The sequence below is a fragment of the Pangasianodon hypophthalmus genome, chromosome 11 (assembly GCF_027358585.1).
Source record: "Pangasianodon hypophthalmus isolate fPanHyp1 chromosome 11, fPanHyp1.pri, whole genome shotgun sequence".
Taxonomy (NCBI): domain Eukaryota; kingdom Metazoa; phylum Chordata; class Actinopteri; order Siluriformes; family Pangasiidae; genus Pangasianodon; species Pangasianodon hypophthalmus.
In genome coordinates this window covers 18,910,064-18,923,934 of record NC_069720.1, presented here as the reverse complement: position 1 = coordinate 18,923,934, position 13,871 = coordinate 18,910,064, and the positions used below count along the sequence as shown (strand labels likewise).

General features: G+C 36.8%; 3 protein-coding genes across 4 annotated transcripts in view; 2 read left to right on the top strand and 1 right to left on the bottom strand.

The window, feature by feature from the left end:
• The window catches only part of uox (urate oxidase), an 11,811-nt gene extending 3,674 nt beyond the window's left edge, over positions 1-8,137 (bottom strand). The window contains exons 1-3 of the mRNA XM_026918120.3: positions 8,002-8,137; positions 856-940; positions 514-726 (exon numbers count right to left, since the gene is read on the bottom strand). Coding sequence (XP_026773921.1) covers positions 514-726; positions 856-873 — 231 coding nt within the window. The 5' untranslated portion in view covers positions 874-940; positions 8,002-8,137. The remainder of the gene's footprint in view (positions 1-513; positions 727-855; positions 941-8,001) is intronic.
• dnase2b (deoxyribonuclease II beta) lies at positions 2,147-5,646 on the top strand. Of its 2 annotated transcripts, none has more exons than XM_034308700.2 (6): positions 2,147-2,399; positions 2,509-2,677; positions 3,315-3,393; positions 3,839-4,000; positions 4,241-4,438; positions 4,889-5,640. In XM_034308700.2, exons 1-6 carry the CDS (start codon positions 2,287-2,289, stop codon positions 5,221-5,223), a joined length of 1,056 nt encoding a protein of 351 aa, XP_034164591.2. In that variant the 5' UTR covers positions 2,147-2,286; the 3' UTR covers positions 5,224-5,640. The 2 variants fall into 2 exon arrangements, with proteins under 2 accessions (XP_034164591.2, XP_053094131.1); XM_053238156.1 differs by lacking the exon at positions 2,147-2,399 and adding an exon at positions 2,775-2,852 and having other exon boundaries at positions 2,633-2,677; positions 4,889-5,646.
• On the top strand, positions 6,011-13,871 carry rpf1 (ribosome production factor 1 homolog). The gene is made up of 9 exons (XM_034308699.2): positions 6,011-6,350; positions 10,249-10,305; positions 10,897-10,977; positions 11,071-11,166; positions 11,468-11,621; positions 11,768-11,850; positions 12,269-12,450; positions 13,300-13,426; positions 13,540-13,871. Exons 1-9 carry the CDS (start codon positions 6,108-6,110, stop codon positions 13,579-13,581), a joined length of 1,065 nt encoding a protein of 354 aa, XP_034164590.2. The 5' UTR covers positions 6,011-6,107; the 3' UTR covers positions 13,582-13,871.

Genomic DNA, 13,871 nt, shown 5'->3' with positions numbered 1-13,871 from the left:
GTGTACCCTTCAAAATAACATCCACTTACTATCCATCACCATGAAAATTCTCTCAGCTAACATATTCTTAACTAAAAAAATGGTGAACTATGAAGCTAAATCCTGAATGAGATGCTGAAGTTCATTTATGGAGAACATGTACAGGTAAGCATACAGTAACTAATAATATGATAAAGCCGGTTATTGTGATATTAGAAATAAATTTGTTATTAAATATCATGGCATACCTGGCTATTAATTACAGGCAGAATATGAGAACAGTATAGATACAACTACAGAACATAGGGCTCCTTCATTTTTTAAATTGAGAGACCATTTAAATGGATCCAATGTAACCAAACTTTCATTCATTGCTAAAACCATGTCTGTTATTTGCTGAGTGTAACATCAACCATGATAGAGGTTAAGTACAAATTTTCTAGTGTCTTTCTTTGGAAAGTAATATCAAATGAACACCTATAATCCATAACTTTATTACTGTAGTAATCACAAATGTCAAAATATTACACCTACTCCTTTTAGCTTGGCCAGGGCATGGACAGTGTTTTTGATGGTGTCGGTTGGGATGATGTCCGAGTTGTCTCCAGTGAGGTAATCTTTCCGAGAGTTTAGCGTAAGCTGCACATCTGCTTTCAGCTCCATTATGTAGTGTTGATTCCTCTCTCTTCGGATATACAAAACTTTAACTTCATTCTTCCCATAACCTGTCCTCACAAACTCAACATTCTACAAAATAACATATATCAATTTGAAACATTCAGCAAGGAAAATGACATTACATTTACAATATCTGGTTACACAAGTTTGAATTCTTTATATTTTGATAGAAATCAAATATAAAAATAAACTGTTCACCTGGTTTGAGGTAGTCATATTTCTCGGATAGGTGCACCGAATGTGTGTGCCTTTACCCTCTATTCTTCAGCAGGAACAGGATTTACTGAGGACAGAAGATTATATTTAGGGGGTGGTATCATTTGTGTATTTATGCATTTCGCAATGGGTTCAAATGTTCATGTCAATGGTGGGGGTTGAACTGTTATAAAACTCAAATGCAAAATTTTACCCTTAGGAAAAAAAGAAAGAAGAGAAAGACATTTCATTTATAGCATAAATGGCCAAACAGTGTATGTTAAGATATTAACAGTGGAATGTGATAAATAAATACTCTCTAATAAACTGAATGCCCAGCTACAGAATTTTGTCACGCCAATTCCCAGCCACAACCTAACTCTCCCCTCTCACAGAATAGCTACCAACCAAAGAGACTGAATGCTAACACATGCTTCCTCTGAGACAAGTGAAGCCAGCCAGCCCCATCTTTTCGAGCTGCTGTTCATCACAGGGCAGCTTGACACACTCAAACGAAAGTACTATCTGTCCTCTTCCTCATACATGAGCTCACAGACACCTAGATTGGCTAGTGTTGCTGTGATTGACAGGGGAGAAAGTATGTCATCCCTCCCACCCAGAGAGAGTGGCCAGATTTACTCTTCTGACTCCCAGCCACGGATAGCTGTGGCATCATCGGGATTCAGACTCATGATCTTGATAGGGTGAAGGCTTTTCTGTTGTGCCACTCGGGAGCTTTTGACTATACAATTCAAAAACTATGTTGGGATGCAAACCTTTGCTCTGAACATGTGTAAATTTACACTCACAATTACAATCAAAATGGAATGGCATGCAAAATCTACAATATAATATTCATACAGCCCTGTATGACGGTTGTAGTATATCATAATATATAATTGTGTGGATATTATACTTGTGTTAGCAGGTTGCTCCCCGTTGTTTATAGTACCATGCTATAAAGTTTAGTGTATTCCAAAGGTTTTAGTGCACCCAGAACTGTCCTTATAAACATCATACCATCATAAGAGTATATCTTCAAATCCCTAATTTGAAAACCCCTAATCATAACTTCCATAATTCTGTTCCTTTTCACTGTCACTTGTACAATTAAAAAAATTCACAATGAAATACCTGGTCTAGATTTAGTTGTTATATCAATAGTGTAGTAGTGTAAATGTATACTAATATTAATAGTTAATGCTTTACACTCTTCAAATGTTTTTATACAGTATGACGATATCTAGAGTGCATATGATTCGTAGCTGCCATGTTGAGAGTCATGAGACAAAATTCCCCAGCTTCCTCTTTCAACCCCATACAGCTGCATATATACTTTCACTATTGCTAAATGACTAGGAAGACATACGACAACAAGTGTATTCTTGATTTCACATCAGTAGGAACTAGTTAACTTTGTGTCACGGAGGAAAAATGCTTTTGTTGCGGTCGTTTTGTCTGATTTTCTTCCTGGTATTCTTCTTCTTAGGCTCACTGTGTGAGGGTGAAATCTCCTGCTTAAATGAAGATGGGCAGCCTGTTGACTGGTAAATGGAGTTTAAACCTTTAAACTTGTTTCCTGTATAAACATTTCCTATACGCCTTTGTTCCTGGCTGAGCTGTGGCATTCTCTCGTTATTCTTTTCATAATTCAAGGTTCATCATGTACAAATTACCAAGATATAAACAAGGTAATGTGGGAAGTGGAGTTGACTACATGTATTTGGATCCCTCATTACCCAACTGGCAGATGAGTAAACATGCGGTGAATACCAGTGAAGGGGCATTAGGCAGGACACTCAGCCAGCTGTACCAAATATACAAGGTATGACATAAATGTATAATAACTATATACTGTATGTATACTATAATAACCGTTCCTCTGTGCTGTTTTTTTTTTGTATTTCCATTTATTTGCATAGACACAAAAACCCTGTTACATGTTTGCCAAATATGTGCACATCGTGAAGTACAAACAAGAAACTGAGAGAATGTAACTGGTAATTAAAATCCACTTTTTGTTTCAAGGGCTAATCATTTTAAACACTTTTATTTCACCTTGCTATTCTTAGGTCAGAACAATCTGAATATAAATTCCGTAATACAAGTATAATTTGTATATATATATATATATATATAAATGTTCATGTTAATTATAGAAACTGAGACAGATTCTTGTTTGAAAAATACATTTTTAAAATTATTTTGTACATTTAGTACAAATTAACAATAGGTAAGAAATAGTTACTTTTAAACTAAAGGTTATTATGATATGATATGCCTTATTTGTATAGAAATCTATGCTTCTTACAAAACAACTAACATGGACAGCAATGGTCGTTTTTAAAATGGTCAGTGTATTAATTACATGCAGATTTTGTGATATCACAGATATTCTGTATGGCATTAACTGTATCTGATCTTGTCATATGTATTATACTAATGATGAATTGTTTTAATAGTCAAACAGCTCGGCATACATGCTCTACAATGATGCTCCTCCGGTGCTGAAGTACGAGACTAATTATGGACACACAAAAGGTACTATTGCACTTTTATACCTTTATTTTACACTTCTGCATAGGTCAAAGTTAGATGTTTCAAATACCAGAAATCTCATATTGTTTATTTGACATGTACAGTACCAGTGTAGTTCAACTTCTCATGTGGGAGTGATCACTTTTATTTATTTGGTTTTTAAAAAATGATTGTCCAGTGCTTTGCTGCTTTGACAGAGGGGAGGTCTAGTACAAAGAGCACAACTGATAAGTGCTGTTACTGGGATTAACCCCCAACCCCCCAACAAATATCAAAGTTTATCTACATAGAATAGCCAGCTATTAACAAATGTGATGCTTTTCTTCCTTTCATATTGCCATTGACCATGGATTATCATCAGAATGGCTATCAAGTCATATAATTAGCAAGTCATTTTCACACTGAGTGATGCCCTGAGTGACTACTGTGTGATGTGTGTGTTGTCCAGGGGCACTGCTTTTTGACCAGTTTCAAGGATTCTGGTTAATACACAGCATTCCTCACTTTCCACCTTTCCCTGAAATGGGTTTTGGCTATCCATCCACTGGAAAACTCTACGGCCAGAGTGTTCAGTGTACGACCTACAGTTACAAACAGTTCCAAAAAATATGTAAGCAAACATATCAAGTAATGAATTAAGCCATTAATAGAACTACTTCTTATATTACCATGAGACTATGGCTGCACACAAACCACTGACACATTTATATCATATATTCTGTAATTTTCTAGTTAACAGTATAAATAAAATGCTGTATATTTACTGCTACATACATATAATTTGTGCCACTGATTTTGAATGATGATAAAATATCTTCTTCTTCTTCTTTTTTTTTTTTTTTTTTACCAGCACAGCAACTAGCATATATTAATCCATATGTATACAACTGCTCAATGCCATCAGCCTACTACACAGATATGGCAGAAATGGCACAGATCTGTGCTGGCAAAACTGTGACTGTGGTTCCCAGGAGAAGGCTTGAAAAGCTGATATCAGTCAAGGGAGAGACTTTCCTCAGTTTTGCCAAATCACACAGCTATGTTGATGGTAAGAGAATTTTTGTGTTAAGATAATTATGTCATTGTCTAATGATTATACTGTACACTTATTTCTCCTTATTTTTACTGACAAACATGCTGTATATTTATTAGATGTATTTTTTTGATACATAGTGATCACTTGGCAGTCACACAACCATCTGTTTTTGATTATGCCAAAGTTCAACTGCTCTGTAACTATTGACTTTGCTTGTGTAAGGGGCAGTGTCAAGTTTTAGGATCTGCAGTTTACCATGTATTCCGCACCCTGTGCACGTGTAGTAATTCTGATATTGCCATTAGATACATAGATTCAAAAGTCAGGTTTTTGCAATAAATACATACATCCTAGTATTGCTCATTTCACCATTCTGTCTCAAAATGTCCATATTGTAACTTCTCAAGCTGTTGTCACCTGATCTTTGATCATTGCCTCCTGGGTGTTCACTTTCTGTACCAGACATTTATGCTGGCTGGATAGCACAGACACTGAAGACAGACTTGCTAGTGGAAACATGGCAGCGACAAGCGCACCAGCTTCCCTCCAACTGCTCACTTCCTTACCATGTAATGAACATCAGGAGGGTCAGTCTATCTGAGCTGGTGACTTTCAGCTCCTATGAAGACCATTCCAAGTGGTGTGTCTCTTGGGAATACCAAACCCAGTGGACTTGTCTAGGGGACTTGAACAGAGAGAGCAGACAGGCATGGCGAGGAGGTGGCCTCATCTGTACACAAAATTCAGCCGTGTACAAAGCTTTCCGTTCAGCTGTGGCCTGGTATAAACATTGTTAGAAGCGTGAAGTCTTCTGTTATCTACAGGAATGTGCACTAGCTTTTAAAGAGTTTTTTAAAGCAGTTTTTTGTTAGAATTTTGATGCAGAAAATACATGTGCATTGTGCTGGAGATGTTGGAGCCACCCATATGCAGTACACAGTACACAGTCCCAGTTATTAATGATCAATTGATCGATTGAGATCCTTCCTTGCATCTACAGTGCCACAATCATGGACAGAGCTGATTGTAGTGCATATTATTAATTGTGCAAAACCAGCTTTGCCTGTGCAGCTACCAGCTTCCAAAACAGGCCATGCTGGTCAAACTGGTTCAACATCTTTTCCAGCTCATAATTTATTTCCCAGTGTCCTAATTACTTGTCTAAATTGATAAATAAAGAATTTGAAATTCTTTGAAATTGCCTCACTCTTGAGTCTGATTTAGTTAGTTTAAGAGATATCAAAGTATTTTGACCACAACAAGCCCAATTTTCAAAACAGAAAGGTCAGAAACTTTGAAGAATTCATTCTTGATGAGAATTTGTCAAGTGGAAGTGATTTTTATTGATTTTTTTTAACTAGTATTTTTTAAAAGTAGTGAATTCATTTGAATTCAACTGTTTTTGCAAATGCTAAATTCGTTGGTGTGTTCCATAGGGTTAATGTCTTCATTTTTATTCTAAAACAATAGAAAATACTACAAAATAAATCATTTGTAGAAAACAGTACAGTCACCCTTATGAAAGCTACATCTCTGCCTATACCTGAGCGTTAGCTAGGCGGCGCGAGCTGAAATACAAACTAGCAAAAACACATCGAACACTTCCGGTTAACCCGGAAACACGCAAAGCTTTCAGTAAACACACGTGCGTTCGTAGAAAACTCTTCATAACAGCTATAACATGGATTTCGTTGAGGTACCAGTGTCCGAAGATTTGCCCAGTGCTAAGGGTAAAGCTAAAAAACAAAGGAAGCAAAAGAAAAGTGGCGAGAAATCGGCTGAAAATGGCGCCCCGGAGTCGGAGCCCACAGAGGCTTCAGAGGCTTCAGGCTCCTCACTGCCTCCTACATTCAGCTTGTCGGAAATAAAAAATAAACAGCGAAGACACCTTATGTTTATGAAGCTCAAGCAAGAGAAAAGAAAAGTAAGTTGTGTTAGCTAAGTGCTAAACAGTATGTACTCTCTGGAATAACACGGCTTGAGCCTGAATGGCTCTGTGTCAATCACACAAATGAACCCAAAGCGCCATGTGGGAGGACAGAGCTGCAGAAATGCGATGTGCTCTGGGTATTTGTACCGAAAAACCATAACAAACACAAAAGAAATTTTGATTATATAATTATCTAATCATTTGTTTAATGCTAGCACCATGTTCTCCATGCTTGCATGTTTTCTTATTAGGGGGCCAAGCACCATTTACTGATTCTATGTTGCTGTTATTGTAATTATAGTTCCTATGGGAGTCTGTGGCAGCTTATTTTTTTTTTTTTAATGAAATTTGGCACAATGGTAGAGGACAGTCTTAGCTACCTTCACAGCAGTTTTGGTGTACACCACTCAAGCCTCTAGAGCCAAAATTATCATGTTTACAGTAATAACTCCACAACAGAATGTCACAGAAATTCCGCTTTCCTCTGATTGTGTGGGTTAAGCTGAGTTCCCCAGACACCATGGTGTTAATTTCTGCCATATTAGATTTTCCACCATTCTGATTTTTTTCAAAAACAGATTTTTTTCCTCTTCTTCTCCTGAAAACTTTGTCCAATCATCACCAGCTTTGAATTACAACATTGTGAGACTATTCCAAAAAAAAAAAAAAAAAATTGTTTATTTGATTTTTGATATATGGGACGGTTTGTCCATACCACACAAATGGATTTGACAGTGAGTCCGCCAAACAGGATGTGAAGGAATTTCTCAGCAACGGTGTGACACATTCAGACTGAACTGTAGATAACTGAAAAACCTCACACTAAGGGTATCCAAGAAGATTTGTGTATATTCACCTCTAGGTGAATATACCTAGATACTCTAGGTGAATATAGATGAATATTTGTCAAGATTAATTGATACATAAATGTTTGAAATTCTCTAATTGCTTTGCTCTTGAGTCTGATTAAGTAGTTTTCTTAAGAGATATTGAAGCATTTTGACCACAACAAGCCTAATTTTCAAAATAGAAAAGCTAGCTTGAGCTTCAGTCAAAGCTCACAAACTTTGAAGAATTCATTCTTGAAGAGAATTTGTCAAGTGGAAGTGTTTATATAATTCTTAGTGAGCTGTTTTACAAATATGATAATTACAGCGACACCTAGAGGTGAATATAGACAAACCTTCTTGGAACACTGTTGTGTGAGGTTTTTCAGTCTCGCACTGAAAAAGGCATATGAAGGCATATCTCAGCAAAGGAGTAACATATTTTGACCAACCTTTGTAGGTGAGTCAATGACTTTGTCTTAAGGGACTCCAAGAAGTTTTGTCTAAATCCCTTCTAGGGGGTGCTGTAATTCACAAATTAGTGAAACTGCTCATAACTTTTGAATTGTCTTCCTCCATTGGGGTGGGGACAGAAGGTGCTTGGCCCCCTTAATTGCTGCTTGCAGCTATATTTTAAAGTTCTGTTCACAATGGAACCGATACAAATATCAGATGAATCAACACTATAAGTTTCCCTCAGATTCAGACTCCCTTAATGAAGTATGTAATAGTGAACCATTTAATATTGAGCTCTCTGAATTCTGTAAATTCAATGCAAAATACTGTGTTTTCTCAGCTCATGAATGCCTTTCACTTACCTGATTAGTCGATCAGGTATTCAGGGCTATTTCTCTCTTAAAAGAAATCCTATCTTTTTTTGCTTATAAGTAGTTCTTAGTTCCAGTCCTTGTGATCCCATGCATAACCTATAGAGACTTGCGGTTGAGAATCTGTGTGAGTTACACCTAAACTGGTATAACATGTTTGATGTATATTAAAAAAAAATTCCTAAACCAGTGAAACAGGAACTAGGAATTGAACAGTTCTGTCGCTTGGTTAAGCCACTTGGTTATCTGATATCTATGACCCTACACTGCATGATTGTAAAGGTAAATAAAAGAATGAGTCCCTGCCTACTTCTATATTTGTAACTTAATCTACTTAAGAAAAAACTTTACTTTGTCTGCTGTCATCTGTGCATCATCTCTGTCTTGATTTGATGGAGCAGGAACATTGTGGAAACTTTGACATCCCTTATCTGATCACCAGCTGAATTGTTTAGGCTTACACATGTTTCACTGTGGCATGTGACTGTCCAAAAACTCGATCAAACTGTGAGAAAAGCACAGTTAGGTAGCAAGATTTTAGACATCTTTAGGCAGATTGACCGCATTTACTGCTGTGTTTGTTAAACTGACTCCTTACCTAACATCATCATTGTATGCAGAAAGACATGGAAAGGTTAGAAAGTAACCTAAATAAACACTTTTCCATATCGTTTGTGGCAAAATATATTTGTTTTCTTTAAGGTCAAAACCAGATATTTGGTCAGTTTTGTCTGTTTTCTAGAATTCAGTCATAGCAATTTCTGGCAGGTTTTTTTGCACTGCCTCACATAAGTTTGAAATGCACACTTTTATGATGAAACAGTTCTTACTACATATGTAACTGTGGTTCTGTAAACCCTAGATAACTGTCAAGGGATGGTGAGAATCACCTGGATCACTTTCATGTGCACTTGTGCACGCACATGGGCCAAAAAGTGGCTATTTTTCCCTGGAACCTTCTCACGGAGTTCCCACTAGGTTGGTGCTGATTCTGAATGGTTGAGAAACCTGGTGATTGTCTGGTGTTCACTGAACCAAAGTTACATATGCACCTCGTGTTGAATTGTGGCATAGTTTATCCAGAAGATTCTTACCACCTTCGGGCATGAGAATATCATGAGGAACTGACCAACCTTAGAATTTACGTAGGATTCCTTGTAATGGAATGCTGCAAGGTCAGTAGATTATAGAACAAATGTGGTCAATATAACTTTGGGCAGAAACAATCCAGAAGTCATTCTGCAGTGCTGCTGCAACGTAGATGGTGACTTTCCACTGTCTTGCAGTCCGTTTAGGAAAGCCAGTTGAAGCAGCAAAATAACAAACAAATTGTCTGATTGTGAGGCAGTGTTGTAAGACCTCACCAGAATGTCATCAATGCATGTGCATTGGGTGCTTAGGCAGCATAAATCAGAATATTGCATTTCGTCCAATGAAACCATCATTGATATGAGGCAAGTGTCAACAGCAGGAATGCGGCCTAGGCAGCCATGGTAGCTAAGCTGCGCCTCACGAAGCCTGGGCATGACATACCGAACGTGTACAACCTTCTTTAATGCTCTGAATATAGTCTTTACACTGTATCTCAGCAAGGGGTCCTGTGGTATCCCAGTCAACATACACATGTCAAGTTAAGGCCCTGTTCAAACTTAGTTCACGCTTCTCCCTGTTCACACATCCATCTCAGGCGATCCAGTCACAAGTGGACTGCCAAGACCTGATGCAACTAAAAATAAATAAATAAATACTGTACAACACTACACTATTTCTTAATGAAGCAATGGAAAACACACCATTTCATTAAGTAATTTCAGCAAGGTGCTAAAATCTTTTTCATTATATGCATTATGTCATACCAATAGAGAATCACTGTGAGAATGAGTCAGTTCTTATTCAATTTCCTGACAAATAGCTTACAATGATATGGTAGTGATCAAGTGCGCTGTATGTTGAGAGTGGTAATAAGTGCGTGGCTGGTATGCACAAAAAGATTTAAATACGAAAGAAATAAGTCATTAGACTATTTAAGGATGTACCAGTTTTCAAATGTGCACATATGGACGACCTGGCGACTCGGCTGAAATCGTTGATTCTGAAACTGAGACTGCATAGAATGGAAGCTCATGTCCATCAGTTAACATGAACATGTTGTTGAGTATCAGACCACTATCAGTGAGGTCAATGCAATGATGCATTTTTCAGGAATTCAACTAATGTATGTATTTTCCTCCACCTCAGCAAAAATTGCAGTTGAGAAAGAAAAGAAAAAAGGAGAGAGAAGCACTTGGTGACAAGGTATGTGAATGTTAATTTTCATGTTAATCTTCTAGCACTTGTGCAGGTAAATTCCACTAAGCACATTTTCCTTTTAAAGTAATTGGCTACGTGTACATCCACATCAATTTTCTGATATTATTCAGAAATTGGCAATATTCTAATTAGTATTGAGTCATGGAAACGTCGCAATCCGATTGCCCGATTCAGATTAAGACAATATTCTGATTCCCCAAATTCCGATTCCCACCCCTAGAATATGCCTGTTTTAATCAAAAATTTGTTGCGTGTAAACACCTTCGTCAGAAAATCCACTGAAAGGAGATATATGCGCATGCTCAGTCTTAAAGGAATTGTGGGTGCTAACAGATGCTTAGCTGTAGGCTAGGTATTTAGGAATGGCAACTCAGGCATACTTACAACAAACATGTATACAGGAGTATTCTGATGCCTGTATGCATATAACCATGTATTCGGAATATGGCTACAACCCGATTATATAGACCTTAAATAGAATTTGATGTGCATATAAATGTAACCACTGGCTACATTTATAAATATAAAAAATTCCTTGTTCATTGTTTTGGTTTTTTGTTCTGTGCAAACATGCAGGCACCGCCGAAAGAAGTTCCAAAGACTATTGAAAATCAGAGAATATACGATGAGACAACAGTAGACCCAGAGGATGAAGAGGTATGAAGATGTCTCCAGAGATGGATATGAGTAAAAATTGCTATTGTATTTTTCCTTACATTGTTAATTTAATGAACATGTTCATGTCCACAGGTGGCTTTTGATGAAGGGACAGATGAGTTCTCAGCATACTTCAACAAACTGATAAACCCTAAAGTTCTCATTACCACCTCAGACAGACCAAGAGGGGTAAGTTCATTATTGCTATTACCATTACTGTATTAAACATTCATATATTCACACATACACTCACTGGTCACTTTAGGAATACCGTACTAATACTGGGTAGGACCCACGTTGCTCAGAACAACCTCAATTCTTAATGGCATGGATTCAGCTAGGTGTTTGAGATTCTGGTCCATGTAGGGAGAATACATGCTCGTGTGCAGGCTGCAAGCAAAAATTTATTTTATAATGAATGTAATCTTGCATGTTTGGGAAACAGACATAATGTTGTAATAATACATATCATTCTGCCTATTTATTTCAGAGAACTGTACGGTTTTGTGAGCAGCTAGCGACAATCATACCGAATGCACACGTGTACTACAGAAGAGGCCTTGCGCTGAAGAGGATCATTCCTCAGTGTATATCACGAGACTTCTCCTACCTCATGGTCATCAATGAGGACCGAAAAGTGCCAAGTATCCTTTATCTGGGGGATTTTCAGGTTCTTCTCTTTTGGTTTATAACTTTCACTGAAAATATGCTAGCTTGTCTACATAGTTACTCTGTGGTGCATAAGAAAAACACACTTGTGACTGTATTCCTTAACCTGAAATTGTCAAAGATGGTATGGTTCTCTGTCATCTTCCTGATGGACCAACTGCACATTTTAAAGTCAGCAGTGTTCGACTTCGAAAAGAGATGAAGGTTTGTAACACTTTCTATCATTTGTGCCAAAGTGATGATGCATACTACATGTGTTTTTCTTTTTTTCCCCCCACATTTTTCCAATTTAGCACTCTCCTTGATGAGATAAAACTGCTAAAATATTTATAAACAGAACAAAAAAGATGCGCCCAAATATAAGTTTATCAAAACAATTTAGAAATAAGGTTTTCTCCTATTTTTAAAGGCTACTTTCTTAAACAGTCATGTAGTACATTTTGAAGTGCCCCATGCTTGGTCTTATTTTAAAAAAAATTTTTTTTTTTTGGTCCATGATTTTGTTATACAGTATGGATAATAGTAAAGGGTTAACTTTCAGATTTTCTTTGTTACGCTATACTGTTATAGCATTATACTTTATATTCACGACCACAGTTTTGACTCATTCTTTACTATACAGAGAAGAGGAAAGGAACCGACAGAACACTACCCAGAGGTCATTCTGAATAACTTCACCACTAGACTGGGCCACAGCATCGGCCGTATGTTTGCTGCATTATTTCCTCAGGATCCACAGTTTGTTGGTCGACAGGTTGCCACTTTCCACAACCAGCGAGACTTCATCTTCTTCAGGTTTCACAGGTATAGAAGCCTCCTGCTGTTGATAAATAACTGGGTGGATGTATGGATGAGTGGGGATTAATGTTTCCCTCTGAAGGTTGTTCATTTAACAGGGAAGAATTAAGATGCCTTGACCTTGCATGATTTAGTATCACTCTTACTTCATAGTAGTAAGAGGAAAAAGTGACTGAAAGCAGCAGAAAGTTCAAACATGCAAAATTCTTTCAGAGTAAAAGTACAAATTAATAGATGTGGTAGATTTTAAGGAATATTAAATTTTTATATCACATGTCGTTTCTTTTTTGTTTGTTTGCTTTTTGTTTCTTTTTTTGGTAATCCCTTTACTACTTGAATTCTTTTGTTATAGTCACATTGAAGAACATGCTTGTGTCACTAATGCTAGCACTCATGTCTAGGTAGTCTTTTTATTAGAATGTTTGCCATCTTAAACTTTAAAGTCTATTCAGTTCAAAATGACCCATTGGATTTTTTTTTTTTTTTTTTTTTGCTAAAGATGAAATAACACAAATTATTTTTCCAACATGAAATATGTTCTTTGCTAACCTGAAAATATTTATACATCACATTTTGTATTACACAGATGCTGCATGCAAAGTGCTTTTGATATTTCCATGAAAGTAATTTGTATTGCTATTTTGCTATATTGGGTATTTGGGTATTTTGCTGTAATGGGTATAATGGGTATACTGCTAACAGCTAATTAGCCTATTTCCATGTAGACTGTTAGCAAGGTACTAAATATTCATGTGCAAGTGGCAAGCATGTTTGTTTTCTCAAGGCCATTTCTTATTAGAATGAATTTTATTTATAATTTGACTTTTTTTTTTTTTTTTTTGGCGTCTTGTGTAGGTACATCTTCAAGAATGAGAAAAAAGTGGGTATTCAGGAACTAGGGCCCCGGTTCACTCTGAAGCTGCGCTCTCTGCAGAAAGGGACGTTTGACTCCAAGTTTGGGGAGTATGAATGGGTTCATAAGGTGAGTTTGGGAGCTTTTTGTAAGCATAGTTGTTTCAATTTGTCATATGTTTTGCTAAGAATCATATAGTTTTAGAAGCTTTTAATTAAAAAAAACTGCCATTTGTGTTTCAGCGCCATGAAATGGACAGCAGCAGAAGAAAATTCCATCTCTGAAGACATGGGGGAATAAAATGTCACCCTGACGAGATGATATTGATCATATTTAAAGTGCAAACAGTTGACTTGTTTTTTATTGTAAAAATACAGCTTTGACAAAATTACATTAACTGATAATCAGTTCAGATGGAGATTTACTGATTGGATGAATTAGAAGAGGGGTCTTAGATTTTGATGGCAAATTGTGTCCAGATGTGCAGCTGGTCACTGTGATGTGTATTATAATGTGTTGTGATGTTGACTGTATCTTAAGGAAGAATGTTTCTATTATATTCTGAAGAAGCGTG

What these genes read in the sequence shown, in the direction of transcription:
- dnase2b (XM_034308700.2), top strand. Translation starts at nt 2,287, where the DNA reads ATGCTTTTGTTGCGGTCGTTTTGTCTGATTTTCTTCCTGGTATTCTTC. An exon ending in GATGGGCAGCCTGTTGACTG is followed by an intron (nt 2,400 to 2,508) that starts GTAAATGGAGTT and finishes TCATAATTCAAG; the next exon opens with GTTCATCATGTACAAATTAC. An exon ending in ATCACACAGCTATGTTGATG is followed by an intron (nt 4,439 to 4,888) that starts GTAAGAGAATTT and finishes TTTCTGTACCAG; the next exon opens with ACATTTATGCTGGCTGGATA.
- rpf1 (XM_034308699.2), top strand. Translation starts at nt 6,108, where the DNA reads ATGGATTTCGTTGAGGTACCAGTGTCCGAAGATTTGCCCAGTGCTAAG. An exon ending in TGAGGACCGAAAAGTGCCAA is followed by an intron (nt 11,622 to 11,767) that starts GTATCCTTTATC and finishes AAATTGTCAAAG; the next exon opens with ATGGTATGGTTCTCTGTCAT. An exon ending in ATCTTCTTCAGGTTTCACAG is followed by an intron (nt 12,451 to 13,299) that starts GTATAGAAGCCT and finishes CGTCTTGTGTAG; the next exon opens with GTACATCTTCAAGAATGAGA.